Source organism: Hemitrygon akajei, chromosome 12 (assembly GCF_048418815.1).
Source record: "Hemitrygon akajei chromosome 12, sHemAka1.3, whole genome shotgun sequence".
NCBI lineage: Eukaryota > Metazoa > Chordata > Chondrichthyes > Myliobatiformes > Dasyatidae > Hemitrygon > Hemitrygon akajei.
Window position 1 is genome coordinate 25,281,751 of NC_133135.1, and position 25,664 is coordinate 25,307,414.

General features: G+C 40.5%; 1 protein-coding gene across 2 annotated transcripts in view; it reads right to left on the bottom strand.

Moving 5' to 3' along the window:
* Nucleotides 1-25,664, bottom strand: part of LOC140736808 (dihydropyrimidine dehydrogenase [NADP(+)]-like) — an 888,868-nt gene that overhangs the window by 432,437 nt on the left and 430,767 nt on the right. For both annotated transcript variants that reach the window (XM_073062742.1, XM_073062741.1), the window contains exon 11: nt 21,751-21,961. In XM_073062742.1, the coding sequence (XP_072918843.1) occupies nt 21,751-21,961 (211 nt within the window). The remainder of the gene's footprint in view (nt 1-21,750; nt 21,962-25,664) is intronic.

Sequence of the window (25,664 nt, forward strand, 5' to 3'; positions counted from 1 at the left end):
GAGTATAAGCCTAGTCAATCCAGTCTTTCTTCATATGAAAGTCCTACCATCCCAGGAATCAATCTGGTGAACCTTCTCTGTACTCCCTCTATGGCAAGAATGTCTTTCCTCAGATTAGGGGACCAAAACTGCACACAATATTCTAGGTGCAGTCTCACCAAGGCCTTGTACAACTGCAGTAGAACCTCCTTGCTCCTGTACTCAAATCCTTTTGCTATGAATGCCAACATACCATTTGCCTTTTTCACCGCCTGTTGTACCTGCATGCCCACCTTCAATGACTGGTGTACAATGACACCCAGGTCTCGTTGCATCTCCCCTTTTCCTAATCGGCCACCGTTCAGATAATAATCTGTTTTCCTGTTCTTGCAACCAAAGTGGATAACCTCACATTTATCCACATTAAATTGCATATGCCATGAATTTGCCCACTCACCTATCCTATCCAAGTCACCCTGCATCCTCTTAGCATCCTCCTCACAGCTAACATCGCCGCCCAGCTTCGTGTCATCCGCAAACTTGGAGATGCTGCATTTAATTCCCTCGCCTAAATCATTAATATATATTGTAAACAACTGGGGTCCAAGCACTGAGCCTTGCGGTACCCCACTAGTCACTGCCTGCCATTCTGAAAAGGTCCTGTTTACTCCCACTCTTTGCTTCCTGTCTGCCAACCAATTCTCTATCCACATCAATACCATACCCCCAATACCGTGTGCTTTAAGTTTGCACACTAATCTCCTGTGTGGGACCTTGTCAAAAGCCTTTTGAAAATCTAAATATACCACATCCACTGGCTCTCCCCTATCCACTCTACTAGTTACATCTTCAAAAAATTCTATAAGATTCGTCAGACATGATTTTCCTTTCACAAATCCATGCTGACTTTGTCCGATGATTTCACCTCTTTCCAAATGTGCTGTTATCACATCTTTGATAACCGACTCTAGCATTTTCCCCACCACAGATGTCAGACTAACCAGTCTATAATTCCCCAGTTTCTCTCTCCCTCCTTTTTTAAAAAGTGAGGTTACATTAGCCACCCTCCAATCCTCAGGAACTAATCCAGAATCTAAGGAGTTTTGAAAAATTACCACTAATGCATCTACTATTTCTTGGGCTACTTCCTTAAGCACTCTGGGATGCAGACCATCTGGCCCTGGGGATTTATCTGCCTTTAAACCCTTCAATTTACCTAACACCACTTCCCTACTAACATGTATTTCCCTCAGTTCCTCCATCTCACTAGACCCTCAGTCCCTTACTATTTCCGGAAGATTATTTATGTCCTCCTTAGTGAAGACAGAACCAAAGTAGTTATTCAATTGGTCTGCCATGTCTTTGTTCCCTATGATCAATTCACCTGTTTCTGACTGTAAAGGACCTACATTTGTCTTGACCAATCTTTTTCTTTTCACGTATCTATAAAAGCTTTTACAGTCAGTTTTTATGTTCCCTGCCAGCTTTCTCTCATAATATTTTTTCCCTTTCCTAATTAAGCCCTCTGTCCTCCTCTGCTGGTCTCTGAATTTCTCCCAGTCCTCAGGTGTGCCGCTTTTTTTTGCTAATTTATATGTTTCTTCTTTGGACTTGATACTATCCCTAATTTCCCTTGTCAGCCACGGGTGCACTACCTTCCCTGGTTTATTCTTTTGCCAAACTGGGATGAACAATTGTTGTAGTTCATCCATGCGATCTTTAAATGCTTGCCATTGCATATCCACCATCAACCCTTGAAGTATCATTTGCCAGTCTATCTTAGCTAATTCACGTCTCATACCTTCAAAGTTATCCTTTTTTAAGTTCAGAACCTTTGTTTCTGAATTAACTATGTCACTCTCCATCTTAATGAAGAATTCCACGATATTATGGTTACTCTTACCCAAGGGGCCTCGCACGACAATATTGCTAACTAACCCTTCCTCATTGCTCAATGCCCAATCTAGAATGGCCTGCTCTCTAGTTGGTTCCTCGACATGTTGGTTCAGAAAACCATCCCGCATACATTCCAAGAAATCCTCTTCCTCAGCACACTTACCAATTTGGTTCACCTAATCTATATGTAGATTGAAGTCACCCATTATAACTACTGTTCCTTTATTGCACGCATTTCTAATTTCCTGTTTAATGCCATCCCCAACCTCACTACTACTGTTAGGTGGCCTGTACACAACTCCCACCAGCATTTTCTGCCCTTTAGTGTTATGCAGCTCTACCCATATCGATTCCACATCCTCCAGGCTAATGTCCTTCCTTTCTATTGCATTAATCTCCTCTCTAACCAGCAATGCTACCCCACCTCCTTTTCTTTCCTGTCTATCCCTCCTGAATATTGAATATCCCTGGATGTTGAGCTCCCATCCTTGGTCACCCTGGAGCCATGTCTCTGTGATCCCAACTATATCATATTCATTAATAACTATCTGCACATTCAATTCATCCACCTTGTTACGAATGCTCCTTGCATTGACACACAAAACCTTCAGGCTTGTTTTTACAACACTCTTAGCCCTTATACAATTATGTTGAAAAGTGGCTCTTTTTGCTTTTTGCCCTGGATTTGCCTGCCTGCCACTTTTACTTTTCACCTTACTACTTTTTGCTTCTACCCTCATTTTACACCCCTCTGTCTCTCTGCACTTGTTCCCATCCCCCTGCCAGATTAGTTTAAAGCCTCCTGAACAGCAGTAGCAAACGTTCCCCCTAGGACATTGGTTCCAGTCTAGCCCAGGTGCAGACCGTCCTGTTTATACTGGTCCCACCTCCCCCAGAACTGGTTCCAATGCCCCAGAAATTTGAATCCCTCCCTCTTGCACCATTTTACAAGCCACGTATTCATCTGAAATATCCTCCTATTTCTACTCTGACTAGCACGTGGCACTGGTAGTAATGCAGAGATTATTACCTTTGTGGTCCTACTTTTTAGTTTATCTCCTAACTCCCTAAATTCACCTTGTAGGACCTCATCCCGTTTTTTACCTATATCGTTGGTACGTATGTGCACCACGACCACTGGCTGTTCACCCTCCCATTCCAGAATGTCCTGCAGTCGCTCAGAGACATCCTTGACCCTTGCACCAGGGAGGCAACATACCATCCTGGAGTCTCGTTTGCGGCCGTAGAAACGCCTATCTATTCCCCTTACAATCGAATCCCCTATCACTATAGCTCTCCCACTCCTTTTCCTTCCCTCCTGTGCCGCAGAGCCACCCATGGTGCAATGAACTTGGCTGCTGCTGCCTTCCCCTGATGAGACATCTCCCCCAACAGTATCCAAAACAGTATATCTGTTTAGGAGGGAGATGACCTCAGGGGACTCCTGCACTACCTGCCTACTGCTACGCTGTCTAGTGGCCACCCCTTCCCTTTCTGCCTGTGTAGCCTTTACCTGCGGTGTGGCCAACTCACTGAACGTGTTATTCACGACTTTCTCAGCATCGCGGATGCTCCAGTATGAATCCAATCACAGCTCCAGACGCTCAATGCAGTCTGCCAGAAGCTGCAGTTGGATACACTTCCTGCACACATAGTCGTCAGGGACACTGGAAGTATCCCTGATTTCCCACATGCTGCAGGATGAACAAACCACGGGGCCGATCTCAGCTGCCATGACCTACCCAATACTTGCCTCAACTTTTGAAACTTTCTCCTTTGAAAGGAACTTACCCGGCCTTGCCTCACTTGGAGTAAAGCTCGTCCTCAGCCTCATCTCATCGAAGCCTCTCGAGTCAAAACCTCAGATCTCCACTCCTTCACTGGCCCATGCACTCACTGGCCGCTTTCCCTAATAGCAGATCAAGTATCACACACTCTCTCGTTGGAACTTCTATGTACTGATTAAGAAAACTTTTCGGAAAACATTTGACAAACTCTATCTCATCTAGTCCTTCTAAAGTATGGGAGTGTGAGTCAATATGTGGAAACTTAAAATCACCTACTATAACAACCTAAGTTTCTTGCAACAATCTGTGATCCCTGTACAAATTTCTTCCTCTGAATCCCTCAGATCGTTGGGTGGTCTGTAATGAGGTTATACCTTTCTTATTGCTGAGTTCCACATGGCAATAAAAATGTAGATTGATGGGGAAAAGAGATGTGCAAATAATCATGGAATGTACATATATAGTCACCTTCAATGGTTCTATCCACTTCTGAACCTCTTGATGACGGCCAGCATTCTCTCCTCCAGGGAGTTAGGATATGCAGGCACATTCATCCCTCTAGTTATCTGTTGCTACCCTTGTTTGTGTACTAATTAGTCCTGCAAGAGTTCAAAGTTCAACATAAATTCATTATCGATGCACATATATCACCATCATCTGAAATTCATTTTCTTGCATGCATTCACAGCAAATACAAAGAAACACAAGCAAGTCAATGAAAGTATGCATACAGCAAAGATGAACAAGTGACCAATATGTGAAAAACAACAAACTGTGCAAAAACAAAAAAGAAAAAAAGATTAATAATAAATAAGTAAGCAATAAATATTGGAAGCAAGTCCATAGTTTGTGAGATCTATGTTGGGATGAGTAAAGTTGAATGATGTAATTCTCTCTAGATCAAGAGTCTGATGTGTGAAGGGTAATAACTGTTTCTGAACCTGGTTGTATGGGTCCTGAGGCTCCTGTACCTCCTTTCTGATGGTAGCAGCAGTGAGAAGAGAGCATGGCCTGGATGATGGGGGTCCTTGATGATGGATTCTGCTTTCCTGTGACAAGTTTAACTTGACATGTCAAATCTTCACAAACTTCCAAGAGAGAAGGACGTTTGTCAGTGAGTGCCAGATTAAGAAGATATGGCCATCATGGGTGTACAAACATGAAGAGTGGATGCTAAGTGGCCACGTCATTCAATACACATGTATATCTGCTTGTTAAATGTGGCAGCAACTCAATGCTTAAAAGCGTGCAGACATGGTCAAGAGGTTCAGATGTTGTTCAGATCAAATATCAAAATGGGGAAGAAATGTGATCAAAGTGACTTTGACCGTAGAATAGTTCTTGGTGCCAGATCTCAGAAACCTCTGGTCTCCTGGGATTTTCACACACAAACGTCTCTAGGATTTACAGAAAATGGTGCAGAAACAGAAAAAAAACAATTAGTGAGCAACAGTTCAGTAGGTTAAAATGTTTTCTTAGTGAGAGAAGTCAGAAGAAATAGATTGGTTCAAGCTGACAGGAAGGTGACAGTAACTCATATAAACTCATTAGAAAAGCAATGTGCAGAGGAGCATCTCTGGATGCACCACATGTCGAACCTTGAATTGGATGGGCTACAGCAACGGAAGGTCAATGGGCTGAGTTTTCTGGGAGAATGCAACAGTAAACTGTGTCTGAAATATGATACAATATTTGAATATGCATTCACTGACCACGATCATTTGTGAAAGGTCATTTAAACTCCACATGTTTTTGCACCTTAGGGCTTGACTTTTGGCATAGAATGCTTTGGCTTTTTGCTCCTGGTGTGTCTGAGTGTGCATCTGAGGAACATCTGGCTCGATGAGGAATCATCAACTGCCCTCCCTTAATAGCTCCGTCACCAAGGCCAGTAGTACAAAGACAAGAACCTTGCAGCCCACCCTGTCCCATACTCTGCCATTATCTACCGCATCTCAAGCCATTTTCATTAGAATCCTCACCACAGGAACTGTAACAATTTAAAAAAAATGCCTTGCACTTTGCACATTTTTTAAGAAATCTAAAGCACCTCTAACTGGCCACTCACATTTCAGTTCCCCTGCTAATTTGACCAGCCAACAACAGCATAATTGGTGTTCAAGATTCAAGATGGCTTATTGTCATTCTTCATATACAAGTGTAAAGGAGAATGAGATGATTGAAACTCTGATGCAGCATAAAAAATATAACATAAGAACACAATAAATATACATGCAATGTTATAAAACTCAATGTACAATTAACTATTAAGTGTGGCCATATAAACACAAGATCAGCTTATATACATACCAGGGGTGATTGATAAGTTTGTGGCCTAAGGTAGAAGGAGTCAATTTTAGAAAACCTAGCACATTTATTTTTCAACATAGTCCCCTCCTACATTTACACACTTAGTCCAGCGGTCGTGGAGCATACGGATCTTGGACCTCCAGAAAGTGTCCACAGATGGGTGATTGATAAGTTTGTAGCCTAAGGTAGAAGGAGATGAGTTATACAGCTCTCGTTACATGCACATGCAGTTCAACTCTGAGTGATTATGCAGAAAGTTTGAAGTTAATAATTCATCTCCTTCTACCTTAGGCCACAAACTTATCAATCACCCCTGCTGTGGACACTTTCTGGAAGTCCAAGATCCATATGCTCCACGACCGCTGGACTAAATGTGTCAGTGTAGGACGGGACTAAGTTGAAAAACAAATGTGCTAGGTTTTCTAAAATTGACTCCTTCTACCTTAGGCCACGAACTTATTAATCACACCCTGTTAACTGGTTGTATGTGTATAGAGTGATACTAGGTGTAGGTATTTCTGAACATTAGGTGACCCTGACAGGAAATGATTAAGTGACAAAGAGACTCTTAGCAAGAGGAACTCTTCTAGGTAGCAACAGGGTTTAAGAAACCTGGGATGGTGGGGTAGGTTAATTGGTAAGAGTTGTTGATCAGCCTGCCAGATTGGGGGAAGTAACTGTTTTGAGTCTAGTGGTCCTGACATGGATGCTATGTAGCCTCTTCCTAGATGGGAGTGGGACAAACAGTCCATATGGTTCATGACTTTGCTGGCCTTTTCCCTCTGTGTACTGCAATTCCTCACTCTCTTTGGTTCTTTCTCCCAAATGATTTAACAATGCACTGTATGAAGGATTATATTGGTAATGTTTTAGAAATGGAAAGAGGACGTTACATATGAGAATGGGAATCGAAGAAAAGGAACACAGTTCTTGCACTACTTCTTTGCAACTGGCATCAACTCCTTGCAGAATGGGTCACCAAAATATAAGGCCTGTTTCTCATCTCATCGCTCTATACTTCTTGATTTTAATATAAAATAGGAATTCTTCTTTCTAAGTGAATGGAGAACTTAGGAGATACTGTACAATCATTATGAACTTGGCTATGAATCATCATATTAGATGTAGGAGAGGGCCATTCAGCCCCTTGAACACGGTTCAGTTTCCAACAAGCTCAGGCTGCAAACTCAGCTCCACATTTCAGTCTAGAATTTACTGGAATCTAGTTTAGATTTACTAGAATGTTACCTGGGTTTCAGTACCTAAGTTACAGGGAAAGTTTGAACAAGTTAGGTCTTTATTCTTTGGAGCATAGAAGGTTGAGTGGGGACTTGATAGATGTATTTAAAATTATGAGGGGGATAGATAGAGTTGACGTGGATAGGCTTTTTCCATTGAGAGTAGGGGAGATTCAAACAAGAGAACATGAGTTGAGAGTTAGGGGGCAAAAGTTTAAGGGTAACATGAGGGGGAATATCTTTACTCAGAGAGTGGTAGCTGTGTGGAACGAGCTTCCAGTAGAAGTGGTAGAGGCAGGTTCGGTATTGTCATTTAAAGTAAAATTGGATAGGTATATGGACAGGAAAGGAATGAAGGGTTATGGGCTGAGTGTAGGTCAGTGGGACTAGGTGAGAGTAAGTGTTCGGCACGGACTAGAAGGGCCGAGATGGCCTGTTTCTGTGCTGTAATTGTTATATGGTTATAGAATTAGATTGGAACAATTTACTCAAGATTCAAGTTCCAAGATTGTTTATTATGATTCTTCAGTGCACGAGTGTAAAGAGTGTCACTCCAGATCTAATGCAGCATAAAAAAACACAATAAGCATAAAGAACTCAATAAAAAATATCCCTTTGCAAGTCTGCAACAAAAGCCTTACAATGAGGCCACTTCTAAAGATAGTTTAGGGGAATGGGCAAAGAAGTGGCAAATGAAATACAATGTTGGAAAGTGTATGATCGTGCACTTTGGTGGAAGAAATAAATGGGCAGACTATTATTTAGATAGGGAGGGAATTCAAAATGCAGAGATGCAAAGGGACTTGGGAGTCCTTGTGCAAGATACCCTAAAGGTTAACCTCCAGGTTGAGTCAGTTGTGAAGATGGCGAATGCAATGTTGGCATTCATTTCTAGAGGTATAGAATATAAGTGCAGGGATGTGATGTTGAGGCTCTGTAAGGCACCTGTGAGACCGCACTTGAAGTATTGTGTGCAGTTTTGGGCTCCTTATTTTAGAAAGGATATATAGACATTGGAGAGGTTTCAGAGAAGATTCATGAGAATGATTCCAGGAATGAAAGGATTACCGTATGAGGAACATCTGGCAGCTCTTGGGCAGTATTCCCTGGAATTCAGGAGAATGAGGGGAGATCTCATAGAAACATTTCGAATGTTAAAAGGCCTGAACAGATTAGATATGGCAAAGTTATTTCCCATGGTAGGGGATTCTAGGACAAGAAGGCATGACTTCAGGATTGAAGGACGTCCTTTTGGAACTGAGATGTGGAGAGATTACTTTAGTCAGAGGGTGGTAAATTTGTGGAATTTGTTGCCACAAGCGGCTATGGAGGCCAAGTCATTGGGCGTATTTAAGGCAGAGATAGATAGGTTCTCGATTAGCCAGGGCTTCAAAGTGTATGGGGTGATGGCAGGGGAGTGGGAATGACTGGAAGAATTGGATCAACCCATGACTGAATGGTGGAGCAGACCTGATGGGCCGAATGGTTTACTTCTGTTCCTATAACTTATTTGTGAGAGTAAGCATTTGGCACGGACTAGAAGGGCCAAGATGGCCTGTTTCCGTGCTGTAATTGTTATACAGTTATGGTCTTATGGTCTTATTATATACGACTTTGGCCTAAAAGGCTAACGTGGTTAAGGAACTGATGGGAAAAAAAGATTGAAACACAGCAGGGGTTATATATTCAGTTCAAATAAGTTGTACTGAAATGTCCCTACACATAAAAAATGTATAACCTTCTACAGCCTATCAACAGAAGTTGGAAAATTCATAAGAAATATGTAAACTGCTATTTGCCACATGAGTAGAACAAGGATAGTTTTACTGATAAAAGTCAAGTATATAGCTTCTAACTCATGAAAGGTACATATTAAAACCCCCTCCCTTCAGATTTTATACTGTACATTACTCTGAAAAAGGTATCCTAGATAATCAACATTCACCACTTTAAAAGTCACTTTCTCCAACACTGTGTATTAAGGTTGGGGTGCTGTGGATAGTCTGGAGAGCTGTCAGAGGTTATAGCGGGGCATTGATAAGATGCAGAACTGGGCTGAGAAGTGTCAGATGGAGTTCAACCCAAATAAGTCTGAAGTGGTTCATTTTGGTTGGTCAAATTTGAAGTCAGAATATAGTATTAATGGTAAGACTCTTGGTAGTGTGGAGGATTAGAGAGATCTTGGGGTCCGTGTCCATAGGACACTGAAAGCTGCTGCACAGGTTGACACTGTTGTTAAGAAGGCATACAGTGCATTGGCCTTCATCAATCATGGGATTGAGTTTAAGAGCCGAGAGGTAATGTTGCAGCTATATAGGATCCTGGTCAGACCCCACTTGGAGTACTGTGCTATGTTCTGGTTGCCTCACTACAGGAAGGATGTGGAAACCATAGAAAGGCAGAGGAGATTTACAAGGATATTGCCTGGATTGGGGAGCATTTCTTATGAGAATAGGTTGAATGAACTTGGTGTATTCTCCTTGGAACAACAGAAGATGAGAGGTGACCTGATAGAGGTGTTAAAGATGAATAGAGGCATTGATAGTGTGGATAGTCAGAGGCTCTTTCCCGGGGCTGAAATGGCTAACATGAGAAGGCACGTTTTTAAGGTGCTTGGAAGTAGGTACAGAGGAGATGTCAGGGATAAGTTTTTTTTATGCAGAGAGTGGTGAGTGCATGGAATGGGCTGCCAGTGCCTTTTAAGAGACTCTTGGATAGGTACATGGAGCTTAGAAATATGGAGGGTGATGTGGTAGGGAAATTCTAGGCAGATTCTAGAATAGGTTACATGACTGGCACAACATTGTGGGCCGAAGGGCCTGTAATCTGCTGTAGATTTCTATTTTCTATGTTGTAAGTATGAAGTATCTAGAAAATACATCAGAGTTAATTTACAAATCCTCGTTGACAAATCCTCTCCAAGTTACTACTTGTGCCATCAAGAAGGATAAGAATATTAAGATTGTGGGAATTTCAGTATCAGCAGATTCCCCCTCAAATATCACATCTTCTTGGTTTGGAAATATATCACTGGTAGCGTTCTTGGCAATAGGAGGTAGAGTGGTAGTTGAGGATTGTTACTCAGATTGGTATGCCACAGGGATTAGTGTTGGGTCCATTTATGGTATATTAATTATTTGGGTGCAAACGTTGGCGTATGTTTGCAGATGACACTGTGGGGGCACTGCAACATCTACTCAGCTTTGTGCTGAACTGAAGGTGAGGCTGTGGCCTGCTCCAGGCTTTGTGTCTATGGACTCAATTTTGTTCTGAATGCTATTCGCTTACATTCATTGTTTGCATGATTTGTTTATTTTTCTCTCTGCACATTGGGTGTTTAACACTCGTTTTTATGAGTTGTTTTGGGGGTTTCTTTGTTTTATGGCTGCCTGTAAGGAGACGAATCTCAATATACAACGTATACATGCTTTGATCATAATGTACTGTGAACTTTGAAACCAAAACTGGTGGTGTGGTGGATGATGAAGAGGCTGGTCTGAGGTTACAATGGGATCCAGATCAACATCTGTGATGGTTGATAAAGGAATGGCAGAGCAATTTAACTCAGAAAGTGTGCTTTAGGAAGTTAAATCAGGGTAAATCCTATACATTGAATGGCAGGGCCCTGAATTAGGGGTATAAATGCATAACTCCCTGAAAGTGGCAACATAGTTTGGTGAAGAAGACATTAATTATTGGCCTTACAGTCAGATACGAATAAAAATAATCACTTTCTCATGTCATTATATATTAAATAACATTCTTTTATTTGCATTATGTTCTCCTTCAGCATTTTAAATATCTGTCTCCCTTTATCATTTTTTCTCTAATAAAACATTCCGTTCTGAAAGTACCTCTGGAATTATCCTCATTGTTCTTTGAATGCTCTCCAGCATATAAATGTCCTTTTGAAAGCAGAATAATAAAATTGCACAATGTTCCAAATATGGTTTGACTAATAATCTACTCAAGGTCTGAGTAACTTGAGTAGTCACTTTTATTGAATGGTCTGTATTCACAGGCATATCACTTTGCTTCTCCACTCTTATTAATGAGAAACCTTTCATTATGTTCAAGTTTATTGTGTCCTTTGGCAATGGGTCATTTCTTAAGTCAAGCAACTTAATTTCTGCATCTCTCCTTGAAGTATTACCAATCTTTCTCACACGTATCACTTTTCCACACTGCAAAATGCTGGATCAAAATTTTACAATGCTGAAATAAAGAACATATTTATTACTTTCTGATCTCATTTCTACTCACTGCGTTGCCACTTAGGTTTTTCCATTCATCAAGAAACATTTATTTTGGAACCACCATGTTATTATTAGAGAAAAAGAGAGCCCCTTAACATGCCTCTGTATACAGCAACATTTAACAAGCAAGGGTCTGGTTCTCTTTGGTGTTTATTGAAGCATTTAGCAAATAAACCAAATTGAGTAATTGTCAAATTATGAAACCAAACAATTATTTCTTTTCAAAATTACTAAATATCCTTTCTTCCTGAAGTTTTTTTTTATTTGGAGCTGCAGCACAGTAACAGGGCCTTCCGTCTGAACAAGCCCACACCTTCCAATTACACCCATGTGACCAATTAACCTGGATGCTTTTGGAATGTGAGAGGAAACCAGGGCACCTGCAGGAAATCCAGGTGGTCACGGGGAGAACATGAACTCTCCTTACAGACATTGGTGAGAATTGCATATGGTTCCCTGATGTTGCAATAACATTATGCTAACTGCTATATTACCATGCTGCCCAGGAGTAAAGTACCCAGTACTTTTGATATCATTCTGCAAAATGTTAAGCAGGAAAAATTATGTTCTGATCCCTGTGAGGCTGGTATTCAATACCGAAGGTTGGAATGTAAACCTCAGATTTCTGAATCAGAATCCATTCATTAAGGGCAAAGCCCCACCAATGCCATTAGCAATCATGATCAACAGAAGAGCCAAGAAGCAGCATCGAGCTAAGAGATCTGACATAACTGTAGAATTAAATAAGAACCTAAACAAGAAAAATACTTCCATGGGAGGCAAACTAATTACTAAATTGTAATACAATATTTACAAACAGAAGAAGGTTAGCCCTTTAAAAAATGAATGGGATAAATGTCATATTATTATATAAGTAGTGAAAGTGGGATCAGGTAACTACAAATATTTGTTCTGAAAATCATAACTGAGGAAGTGCTGAAATCAGAATCAGAAGAGGACGAGAGAAATAGCATAAGCACCAGTTGCAGAAAGGGAATTGATAACTTTGGATATCAACGCTGCATGTGTGATGCAAAGCATGATCAAGTAGGTTTATCAGGAATATGTACACATATCTCATGTAATCAGAAATTCCAGAATGGGCCACCTTATTGAAACTGCCCTCCAGCAAATCGGTGGTTGGTGTATTTCATCTAAAACCTTTAAATATCTTAATTATTGTTGACAGCACATGATACTTTGATTCCTGGGTGCCATTGGACATCGGGACCGGTACCAGCCAACATCAAATATCCAAAATCATACTTTAGTGAAAAATCTACATGTAATGTCATTCCAAAATAAACACCCCAAACTTCCAGATCAGAGGGCATAGAGAAATACTGAAAAGAACTGACAGTATTCGATTTCGCTCAAGAATCTGATAATTGTTTAGAAGTTCCTTTGTCCTTTCTATTGGAATTGGAATAGTTAGTTACTTATTTACTTATTGAGGTGCAATGTGGAATTCTGGCCCTCCTGGCCCTTCAAGCTGGTCCGTCGTCCCCCCCCCCCCCCCCCAGCAAACCTCCGATTTAATCCTAGCCTACCATGGGACAATGTACAATGAGTAATTAACCTACAAACCAGCACATCTTTGGACTGGGGGAGGAAATTAATATTACTTGCCCTCTTGACCTGTGCACTCTCTCAGGAGCATTATTACAAGTTTAGGGCATTGACTTACAGATAGTATCTTAAATACAGTAACTTTGGTATTCTGATAAGCAATTGGAGTATCCATCATTTAAAAAGTGTATCATTTAAATACTGCATATCCAACATCTAGTTATCTAAAAGTGTAACCCACAAGTGTAACAACAGTACCCTCTTGTGATCTGAACTGGATATTCATGTCTTTCATTCACGTGTGTCTCTAATCCTTTCAAAGCAGACCAAGAGAAGATGAGGTAAGACACAGCTAGGTGATGATTATTGAATCCATTTGTTCACTGCTAATGGACACATGTTGTAAGTCAGTATCAGATACATTTTCCTCAATAATAACAAAGATAATTTGAACAGTACAAAATAACAAACACCTGCTTCCCCACATCAGCAGGGTGTCTTGTTTAAGTAAAATAACTCCATACTCTTTTGCATTTAAAATGTTTGATCATGACTTTCAGCTTTCTGTTTTATAATCCTGTGTTAAACCTTACTTTTAATGCCCATCAGTCAGGAAAATAGGAACCAAGGAAGAGGAGTGAGCCGTTCTGTCTCTTGGGCCCCTCTGAGAATAAGTTTTGTATCTTTGAATACAAACTCAGAATCAGAACCGGGTTTAATATCAATGGCATATACCAGTACCTTAAAATTTGTTACCTTAGTGGCACCAGTGCAATGCAATACATGATAATAAAGAATGAAAATTATAACTAAGTAAATCAATTACAGTAAGTATATGTATTTATATTAAATAGTTAAATTAAAATAGAGCAAGGACAGAAATAATGGAAACAAAAGTGAGATAACGTTCATGGGTTCAATGTCCATTTAGGTATCAGAAGGCAAAGGGGAAGAAGGTTTTTATATCGCTGACAAACATCATGAAATTTGTTGACTTTGCAGCAGCAGTACAATGCAATAAGTAACAATAAAGAAAAACATCAATCACAGTGTATATAAATATATATAATAGTTAAATAAAATAAGTAGTGAAAAAATAGAAATAAAACATTAGTCAGGTAGTAGTTCATGGGTTCAATGTGCATTTATAAATTGGATGGCAGAGGGGAAGAAGCTGTCCCTGAATCGCCTTCAGCCTTCTGTACCTCCTTTCTGATGGTAGCAATGAGAACAAGGCCTGCCCTGGGTGATAAAGGTCCTTATTGATGGACACTGTCTTTTTCAGACATCACTCCTTGAAGATGTCTTGGATATTACAAAGGCTATGCTCATGAAGGATAATCAAATTCAGTTCTAACATTTTAAATCTAACTTCAACAGCTCTTTAGTAAAGAATTCCAGATTTCTATTATTCTCTGCATGAAAAGTTGCTTCCTGATGACGTCCCTGAATGAGGCAGTGATAATTTTGTCGATAATGTCTCCTTATAGTCTTACCACAGAAAATGATTTCCCTAAATGTCCTCTGCTCAGTTCTTTTATTTACTGGGAGATGGGCTAGACATTGTAGGACCTAATTAAGAGCTTGTCTAAGGCAGGTCATGAGACCATTAAGTATCCTAGGTAATAGTCTAGTGTAGACTGTTGGTCATGTAGAGGTCGAGGAATCAGTAAATTTATCAAAACAGGAAACAGAAAGATCAGAAAGGTGTCTGATGGCTGAAGGTTGAAGTAGGTATCCTGAATCCAGAAGTCCTTGTCCTTTTATAAGAATTGAGATTCCTGCTCCCTTGAAAGCAAGATTTCATTTAAATGGTGGTTAAATATATGACTCAGTTTCAGTGTCATAGATAACTACATCACAGAAACAGGTCCTTCATCCCATCTAGTCTGTGCCAAAGCATTTAAGCTAGAAAATAGAAAACCTACACGCAAAACAGGCCCTTCGGCCCACAAAGTTGTGCCAAAAATTTCCCTATCTTAGAAATTACTAGGCTTACCTATAGCCCTCTATTTTCCTAAGCTCCATGTACCTATCCAAAAGTCTCTTAAAAGACCCTATCGTATCCGCCTCCACCACCATTCCCGGTAGCATTCCACGCACTCACCACTCTCTGAGTAAAAAACTTCCCCTGACATCTCCTCTGTACCTACTCCCCAGCACCTTAAACCTGTGTCCCCTTCTGGCAACCATTTCAGCCCTGGGAAAAAGCCTCTGACTATCCACACGATCAATGCCTCTCATCATCTTATACACCTCTATCTGGTCACCTCTCATCCTCCGTCGCTCCAAGGAGAAAAGGCCGAGTTCACTCAACCTGTTTTCAACCTGTTCTCAACCTGCCCCAATCCAGGCAACATCCTTGTAAATCTCCTCTGCACTCTTTCTATGGTTTCCACATCCTTCCTGTAGTGAGGCAACCAGAACTGAGCCCAGTATTCCAAGTGGGGTCTGGTCAGCGTCCTATATAGCTGCAATATTACCTCACGGCTCTTAAACTCAAACCCACGATTGATGAAGGCCAATGCACCGTATGCCTTCTTTACCAGAGAGTCAACCTGTGCAGCTGCTTTGAGCCTCCTATAGACTCGGACCCCAAGATCCCTCTGGTCCTCCACACTGCCAAGATTCTTACCTTTAATACTATATTCTGCCTAGTTCCATTGACCTGCAGCCAGACCATAGCCTCCATAACACTCTCATCCATTTACCAATCCAAAGTTCTCTTAAACATTGAAATTGAAATCACATCACTTGAGCTGGCCGCTGATGGCCTGAAGATAAGGTCTTAGCTGTCCATTCTATCTCACTCTAGCTCATAATCTTATGAATCTCTATTAAGTGGTCTATAAAAACATCTTAAAATCATAGTGAATAATTAGAAGTAATAATATAAAGCAAAATTAGAAAACAACTTGGAGATACAAGAGGCTCAAACAAGAGAAAATTAGCAGATGCCGGAAATCCAAGTATCAGGCACAAAATTATACTTGGAGGAACGCAGCAGGTCAGACAGCATCTATGGGAAAAAGTGCAGTCAATGTTTTGGGCTGGGTAGCATCTGTGGAAAAGAGTGCAGTCAATGTTTTGGGCTGAGCAGCATCTATGGAAAAGAGTACAGTCGTTGTTTCAGGCTGGGCAGCATCTATGGAAAAGAGTACAGTTGATGTTTTGGGCCAGGTAGCATCTATGCAAAAGAGTACAGTTCATTTTTCGGTCTGAGACTCTTGACTGCTGAAGGGTCTCGGCCCGAAATGTCGACTGTACTCTTTTCCATAGATGCTGCCTGGCCTGCTGAGTTCCTCCAGCATTGTGTGTGTGTTGCTTGGAGATACAAGAGACTATCAGTTTTTGGAATCTGAAGCAAAAATGGATCATCTGTAAAGGGATGTTCAACGTTTCAGCTCAAGATCCAGCACCAGGCTCTGCAGATGCTGCTAATTTGCTAAAAAAAAACACTTGATGTTTTACAGTGTCAAATTACATTCGCACACTAGACAATCTGTAGGTAGAGCTGAGAGACCAGATCTGAGATGCAAGTAAGGAACAGTTCTAACATGGGATCTTTTGCTAAAATGTTGTTTCTTTTCCTATAGATGCAGCTTGACTTGATGAGTATTTCAAGTGTTTTTTATTTTTTGTTTCAGATGCAGCCAGGCAGGACACATTTGATGGTGCTTCTGTAGAAAGTTGTTAAGAGTAGGCGCAGGGAACCTTGACTGACTTGCACAGAGTTAAGCTGTAGATCAGATAAGGGCACAATAGTTGGAGACAAGGTAGCCAACAGATGCCTATGGAAGTGTCAGCAAAAGGCAAGCATGTTCTGTCTCATTGTATTAATAACGCTGGAGGTCTGTCTTCCTTTGTAGCCAATGTAAAGTGGCTGGAATGAACTAGACATCTTCAAGATCAACTGTGCAATGTCGTCTATTTCCAGTAATCAGAACACAGAACAGTACAGCACAGTATAGGCTCTTCAGCCCACAATGTTGTGCTGACATTTTAACCAACACCATTATCAATCTAACCCTTCTCTCCTCTGTAGCCCTCCATTTTTCTTTCATCTATGTGCCAAAGAGCCTCATTTGTTCAAACTCCATTCCCAGGAAGCAGTGTACATGAAAGTACAGTTAAAATTTCTTTTTAGTGAACCCAGCTGTTCACCAGAGTTTGGGAATAGGCTGATTTCCCTCCTTTGAAAGTCTGAGGTGACATTCATATTGCCAAGGAGGAGGTACTCACACCCTTAGAGCGCATAAGGTGAATAAGTCTCCAGGGTCTGGCAGACTACATCCTTAGACTTCTTGGGAGACTACAGAGGAAATAATACAGACCCTTGCAGAGAAATTTGCTTCTTAGTTGGTCAGTTGTGAAGTTCCTGAAGACTGGAAGGGAAGTAAGGGATAAACCAGAGAACCATAGGCTAGTCCTGAACTTCTGGTATCAGCAGCAGAAAAGTTACTGGGGAAGGTTCTGAAGGACAGGATCTACCAGCATTTGGATAGACAGAGGTGATTAGGAGAAGTCAGCATAGCTTTGCTCATGAAAAGTGTGTTTGACAAGCATTTTAAAGTTTTGATGAAGAGGTAACCAAAAAAATAGATGAATGTAGAGTAGTAGATGTTGTTGATTTGGAGACTAGAAAGGCCATTGTCAAAGGCTCTCATGGACGGTTAGATCCCATGATATCCAGTTAGGTACATTCAAATTGACATGGAGATAGGAAGCAGAGGATGGTGGTTGAAGGTTGCTTTTTTTTTAAATCAGAATGGAAGCTGGTGACTTGTGGTGTGCCTCAGGTATTGGTGTGGAGATGCTTGTTATTCATATAAATTATTTGGATCTGAATACACAAGGCTTAATCAGTAACTTTGTGGATGACACTAAGTATTGTTGATAGTAGATTGATTCTAGATTACAAAGGGATCTTGAACATTTAGGGAAGTGGGCTGAGGGAAGAAAAATAGAATTCAATACAGGTATGTGTCAGATAAGTGTTAAATTAAACCAGCATAAATCTTAAACTATTAATGGTAGGGATTAGGGAATGTACTGGATTAGAATTTCCTTGGACTACCAGTACATAATTCATTGATAGTGACAATTTTTCACCTGTGTAAGTCTTTAGTATCAATGAGGTCTTCCCTAATGGTATCTTAGGAAACAGTCTGTTGTAGTCAGCCTTTGAAATTATAAAAAGTTGACCCTGTGTCCAGTTCCATTTACAGTTTTACACCAGACACATCTATTGTGATCCATACAATGTAACGATCTGCTTCAGTTATACTATGCAGTTCTAGGCATGACAGTTCACCCTTGTCAGACTCTATGCAGTCCGATTCTGTTTTACATTCAGTAACTTTATGCATTTGCTTAGTTTTGTGTTTGAGACTTTTCACTCCTTGCACATTCTCTGTATGTGACCTTGTCTGTCACACTTCCTGCAGACATTTTTTTGAACCAACAGTCATTTGCATCTTGAAAGGATTTGCCACATCGATAACATCTTTGGCTTCTTGCACCCTTCGGGGATTTTTTGTGCTCTTCACATTCTAACCTCCTTTTCTGTAGTTCTGCTGCATCCTTTGCTGCAGTCTCTAATGATGTTGCAATGGTCAATGCCTGTTCTAAGGTTAGTTCTCCTTTTGCCACCAGCCTCGTCTGAGTGCTTTGACTATACATGCCACATACAAGCCTGTTTCTTAATGCATCAGAAAGTCCATCTCTAAAGTCACAGTACCAGGAAAGTTTGTGCAGTTCTGCAATGTGTTCAGAAATGCTTTCATCTTTTGACTGGTTCCTTTTACAAAATCTAAATCTCTCAGCTATGCCAGTAGTTTAGTTATCAATTGATTTTGTAAAATTGTAAACATTTTGTTGAGTGTCTTGCTGGTTGGCTTTTCAGGGGTTACTAGATTGCTTAAGAGACTGCATGTTCTTGAGCCCATTAGGCTAAGAAGTGCAGGGGCTTTATTTTGCTCCTCCATGTTGTTGCATTACAATACAGTTCAACCCTCTCAATATGCAACTCCCAGCTGTCATCAGCGCTATCAAATTTGATAACTTTCCCGACTGAAGCCATCGCCACGTTATTTTCACTTTAAATCCCACGCGTAATTCTCCGTTACTCATGTGTTTGTTGGTGTCTGTGACGGCCTTCCCTGTACTAATCAACTCTCACTGTTCCGTCCTGTAATCATGCCGTAACTGTCAGTGTAGTTCATGATATTTTCTGACATTCCAGTTAATACTCGTCACCAATTTGTTGTCTGTGCAGAACTACGTATACATTAAATAAAAGCACAGACAGGGAGATGGGTTTAACATTGCAGCAAGAGAGAGACTGAACAATGTGAATGGGTAGACAACAAATCAATGCGTCATGCTAAGGGAGGGGTGTCATTGCTCTAAAAGAAATAGATCCATACAATAGTTGAGGCTGATAAAATAATATCTGTTATAAAGCATTTTGATAGCTATATGAACAGGCAAGATTTAGGAGCTGAATGCAGAAAATTGGGACTAGCTGGGAGGGCACCTTAGTCAGCATGGACTAGTTGAGCCAAAGTGCCTGTATCCATGTTGCATTGCTCCACAGAGGCTCTAAGATTCACTTCCTTTGCATTCTACTGGTGCAGGCATTCTTGCACTGATGTCAGGAGTAATGCGCCAACAGCAGAAATTAAATATTCAAATGAGATAGCCTGGCACAATCATTTATGTACAGCTATGTACAATGCTTAAGGTGTAGTAGTCCCTGTGTTGTAACTAAAGTATAGCCACCATGGTACAACGACTGCATGGCAATCAAACTCATGCATTTAGTAGCTTTCTTCTTTGATCTTAATCTGTCTACTGAGGATTCATTACAACAGACAATAGAGAGGTGTTGGGGCTCAGTGGATGAAACAGGCAATAGCAAATGAAGGGGAAAAAAAACTTGGGCTTCAATTCCACCAGCTACACAAGACACTTTGAAGTAACAATTATCTGTGTGTGGTATTCTGATAGCATTTAAAGCAGATAAAAATATTAACATTCTTATCAATACAAACTGCCATAACTAATTATGCATCCATGTAATGTGTGTTCAGTTTGCACTTGTTTAAACAGCAGAGATGCTCATTAGCTTTAGTATATCTGTAATGCTTCAATAAATAGTTTAATGGCTGTAATGTTTAACCAGTTTCTGAAGTCTCTGTAATTCTAGCTTTATCAGCTCATTACTGTTTTTTTTTGACAGTGTACAGATGATTTGGCTGCAATTTGATTCCTTTTATCATCTTAAACTCCCAAGATGTCATGATTTACTTCTATGATTAGGGACTACTGAAATATAAATGGCATAAGCTCAACAATAGAGGGTTAATAGTCATTCTTTAAGAGCCATCATTGTACGTACTTTTACATATCGTGATTTTTGGCACAGTTGTTCAATTTAGATTTTTATTACACTTAAGTATGACATTATCATGGATTTTTTTTTATTGCCAGTCATCCAATCAGCGATTGGACACATTTTTAAAAAATCGACGTAACAGCACCCATTAGACGAAGCCTGGCAAATAAAGATAGCAGAGCTACAGTAAAACAAGATTGTGAACAGCAGTTCACGTGGGAATGTTGCTTGATCATTCAGAAGGTCATTAGGGAAAACTCAAAAACCAATGCTAAGCACTTTCTCATTAATTCCTCCACACTACACTTTAGAACTCATTTTCGTGTTATAAATTTGATTCTAAAGGTTTTACTAATTTTTACTTATCTTAATCTATGATGAAAGGAACAGTATAAAAGGACCTGTTTGTTGAAATGAAGGGCTTCCACAATTAGTTCAACTGAAATCATTTGACCCGCCACTGCAATGTAATATTGCAAGAAATTTGGACTATTTTTCTATGTGGAAAGAAATGAACAGCGTGAGAGACTGTATTGGTGCCTGCACAGCTGAGAACTCAAAAATTGCATGATGTTAATGACAGATATGTGTTTTCTGTGAGGTTATAAAAATCTGCTGTTTAAGCTTCACTAATCAATTAAAAAGCATAATCACTTAAGAAAATTCTGCTTTACCAAACAAAATAGACAATAAAACAATGCTCGGCAGATAGCTCATTAACAGAGCAGTTCTGAGGCTTCTCTCAGTTTCACAGTTTCATCTCATTCTTTCATTAGCTGAATAATTCTGCATCTCAAATTACTTTGAGGCTATTGTAGGAATCCTGAACTTGGAGGCATTTATCAATAATAATTACTTAGTACTCAGTTCCCAATCAGTTCAACAAAAACATGGTAGAATTAAGAATTTCACTTAAAAATATAGTGGGGCTATCAGATTTAAGAATTAGGAAATGGTTTGCCTCATGTAAGTTGATATCTAACTTAAGTGTATTGATGGAAGTTCATTGGCCTGAAATATTAATTCTTGTTTTTCTCTCTCTCCAAAATGCTATTTAACCTACTGAGCAATTCCAGCGATTTAAGTTTTAGTTTGGTCATGGTTAAGTTGTTTTCAATAAATAAATTCAAAGATGGAAATCAAGGTAGTTATGAAGAAACTACAATGACAATGACAAGGAGAGTTATATTGCTGTCAGTCACTCAAACCAACAATGTATCAATAGAGAAAACAAAAAGACTTCACAATTAATTTTCATATATTTCTAAACTTGTAACATAATTTTAGATAAACTACAGTGGTTCATAATTGCTTACCTGAAATATTGGAGAGGATGGAGCCAAAAGCACTGATGACAACATTTGCTTTTAAGCGAATAACTTGTTCCTCATCTTCAACCCAATCACCAGCATCATTCTGCTCTGTATGAACAAACTCAATTGCAGAAATGCGCTGACCTTTCAGAATAATTCTTCTTGGAGACATGTAAGGCAAAAACTCGCATTTCTCTTGCTTTGCTAGTTCCACCTAATAGGTAAACACAGGAGAGTAAAACAACACTAATAAGCACCGGGCAACTATGACCTTCATTATAATATTAGTGAGAGATGCATTATAAATTCTGAATGTTGATGCATTTACAGAAATGTCTGCTTCTGACCATCAATCCTAACATTGTATCTGATTTTCTGAACCATAAGGAGCAGAATTAAGCCATGCAGCCCATTAAGTCTGCTCTGCCTTTCTATCACAACTGATTTACTGCCCTTCTCAACCCCACTTTTCTGCCTTCTATCCATAACCTTTGACACCCTTACTAATCAAGAACCCATCAACCTCAGATTTAAATATACCCTCTGACTTGGCCTCCACAGCCATCTGTGTCAATAAATTCCACAGATTTACCACCCTCTAGCTAAAGAAATTCCTCCTTGTCTCTGTTCTAAAGGGATGTCCTTGTATTCTGAGGCTACACCCTGTGATCCTAGATTCCCCCACTAGAGGAAACATCCTCTTCATAGCCTCTTCATTCTTCTTCATTCTTCATCCTCTTCATTCTGTTTCTTTAACTGATCACGGCAAAGAGGCTAGACTGCGCAGGCGCGTGACATAGCACACCAAAGGTTTAAAAAGAAAGACTGCCATATACAGCGGCCATCATTGGAGTGGACTGAGGCAGAGTGGGTCGGCTTTGGCTCAATCAGGCTTTGACGAGAACAGGCAGAGGCGAGGTTTGAACAGGGCACAACTGTGCAAGCACGGGAAAGTAGGCCCATGAGGCAGCAGGAGAATTTAAATAGCGAGCAGAGGCTGAGTACGAGCTTCACTCCAGGTGAGGTAAGGCCGGGTAAGCTCCTTTAATTAATCTAATTAGCTTAGGAGTAGGTAATGGAGCCAACAGTTAGGGCAGTTGAGTGCTCCGTTTGCAGTATGTGGGAAGTCAGGGCGAGGACCGTCCCTGATGACTACACCTGCAAAAGGTGCATCCAGCTGCAGCTCCTGACAAACCGTGTTAGGGAACTGGAGCTGGAGCTGGATGAACTTCGGATCATTTATGAGGCAGAGGCAGAAATAAACAGGAGTTTCAGGGAGATAGTCACCCCTAAGAGTCAGGAGACAAGTAGTTGGGTGATTGTCAGGAGAGGGAAGGGGAATAGACAGGAAGAGCAGAGCACCCCTGTGGCCGTTCCCATCAACAATAAGTATACCGTTTTGGATACTGTTGGTGGAGACGACCTACCAGGGACAAGTTGCAGTGGTTGTGTCTCTGGCACCGAGACTGGACCCTCAGCTCAGAAGGGAAGGAGGGAAAAGAGGAGAGCAGTAGTGATAGGGGATTCAATAGTTAGGGGGACAGATAGGAGGTTCTGTGGAAAAGATCGAGAATCTCGAATGGTCTGTTGCCTCCCTGGTGCCAGGGTCCGTGATATCTCGGAGTGAGTTCTCAGTATTCTCAAGAGGGAGGGTGAGCAGCCAGATGTCGTGGTCCATGTAGGGACCAATGACTCTTCCATGTAGGAAGAGTGAGGAGGTCCTGAAAGGTGGTTTAGGGAGCTAGGTGCCAAGTTAAAGGACAGGACCTCCAGGATAGCAATCTCAGGATTGCTACCAGTGCCACGTGCAGGTGGGTTTAGAAATAGTAAGATAGTGCAGATCAACACGTGGCTGAAGACATGGTGCAGGACGGAGGGCTTCAGATTTATGGATAATTGGGCAGTTTTCCAGGGAAGGCGGGACCTGTTCTGGCGGGACGGTTTACATCTGAACTGGAGGGGGACAAATATTCTTGCAGGTAGGTTTGCTAGAGAGGCTCCAATGGATTTAAACTAGATATGAGGGGGGAGGGAACCAGAGTGCAGTAACAGATGTATGAGAGAAGGAAAAAAAAGACAGTAAAGTTCTTTATACTGTTAGAGATAAACAGAGAGGAAGAGATGGAGAATTTCTTAAATGCATTTATTTTAATGCTAGGAGCATTGTAAGAAAGGTGGATGAGCTTAGAGCATGGATTGATACCTGGAAATATGATGTTGTAGCTATTAGTGAAACATGGTTGCAGGAGGGATGTGATTGCCAACTAAATATTCCTGGATTTCATCGCTTCAGCTGTGATAGAGTTGGAGGAACAAGAAGGGGAGGTGTTGTATTGCTTGTCAGAGAAAATATTACAACGGTGCTCTAGGGAGGCTATTTTGGTGGAATTGAAGAATGGGAAAGGTGTAGTAACACTTATAGGGGTGTATTATAGACCGCCTAATGGGGAGTGAGAATTGGAGGAGCAAATTTGCAAGGAGATAGCAGATATTTGTAGTAAGCACAGGGTTGTGATTGTGGGAGATTTTAATTTTCCACACATAGACTGGGAAGCCCATACTGTAAAAGGGATGGATGGTTTGGAGTTTGTAAAATGGGTGCAGGATAGTTTTTTTGCAGCAATACATAGAGGTACTGACTAGAGAAGGGGCAGTGTTGGATCTTCTTTTAGGGAATGAAATAGGTCAGGTGACGGACGTTTGTGTTGGGGAGCACTTCGGGTCCAGTGATCACAATACCATTAGTTTCAATACAATTATGGAGAAGGATAGGACTGCACCCAGGGTTGAGATTTTTGACTGGAGAAAGGCTAACTTTGAGGAGATGCGAAAGGACTTAGAAGGAGTGGATTGGGACAATTTGCTTTATGGGAAGGATGTAATAGAGAAATGGAGGTCATTTAAAGGTGAAATTTTGAGGGTACAGAATCTTTATGTTCCTGTTAGGTTGAAAGGAAAGGTTAAAAGTTTGAGAGAGCCATGGTTTTCAAGGGATATTGGAAACTTGGTTAGGAAAAAGAGAGATATCTACAATAAATATAGGCAGTATGGAGCAAATGAGGTGCTCAAGGAATATACAGAATATAAGAAGAATCTTAAGAAAGAAATTAGAAAAGCTAAAAGAAGATACAAGGTTGCTTTGGCAAGTAAGGTAAAAATAAATCCAAAGGGTTTCTACAGTTATATTAATAGCAAAAGGATAGTGAGGGATAAAATTGGTCCCTTAGAGAATCAGAGTGGATAGCTATGTGTGGAGCCGAAAGAGATGGGGGAGATTTTGAACAATGTCTTTTCTTCTGTTTTCACTAAGGAGAGGGATATTGAATTGTGTAAGGTAAGGGAAACAAGTAGGGAAGTTATGGAAACTATGATGATTAAAGAGGAGGGAGTACTGGCGCTTTTAAGGAATATAAAAGTGGATAAATCTCTGGATCCTGACAGGATATTCCCTAGGACCTTGAGGGAAGTTAGTGTGGAAATAGCAGGGGCTCTGACAGAAATATTTCAAATGTCATTAGAAACAGGGATGGTGCCAGAGGATTGGCGTATTGCTCATGTGGTTCCATTGTTTAACAATGGTTCTAAGAGTAAACCTAGCAATTATAGGCCTGTCAGTTTGACGTCAGTGGTGGGTAAATTAATGGAAAGTATTCTTAGAGATAGTATATATAATTATCTGGATAGATAGGGTCTGATTAGGAACAGTCAAGATGGATTTGTGCATGGAAGGTCATGTTTGACAAATCTTATTGAATTTTTTTAAAGAAGTTACTAGGAAAGTTGACGAGGGTAAAGCAGTGGATGTTGTCTATATGGACTTCAGTAAGGCCTTTGACAAGGTTCCACACAGAAGGTTAGTTAGGAAGGTTCAATCATTAGGTATTAATATTGAAGTTGTAAAATGGATTCAATACTGG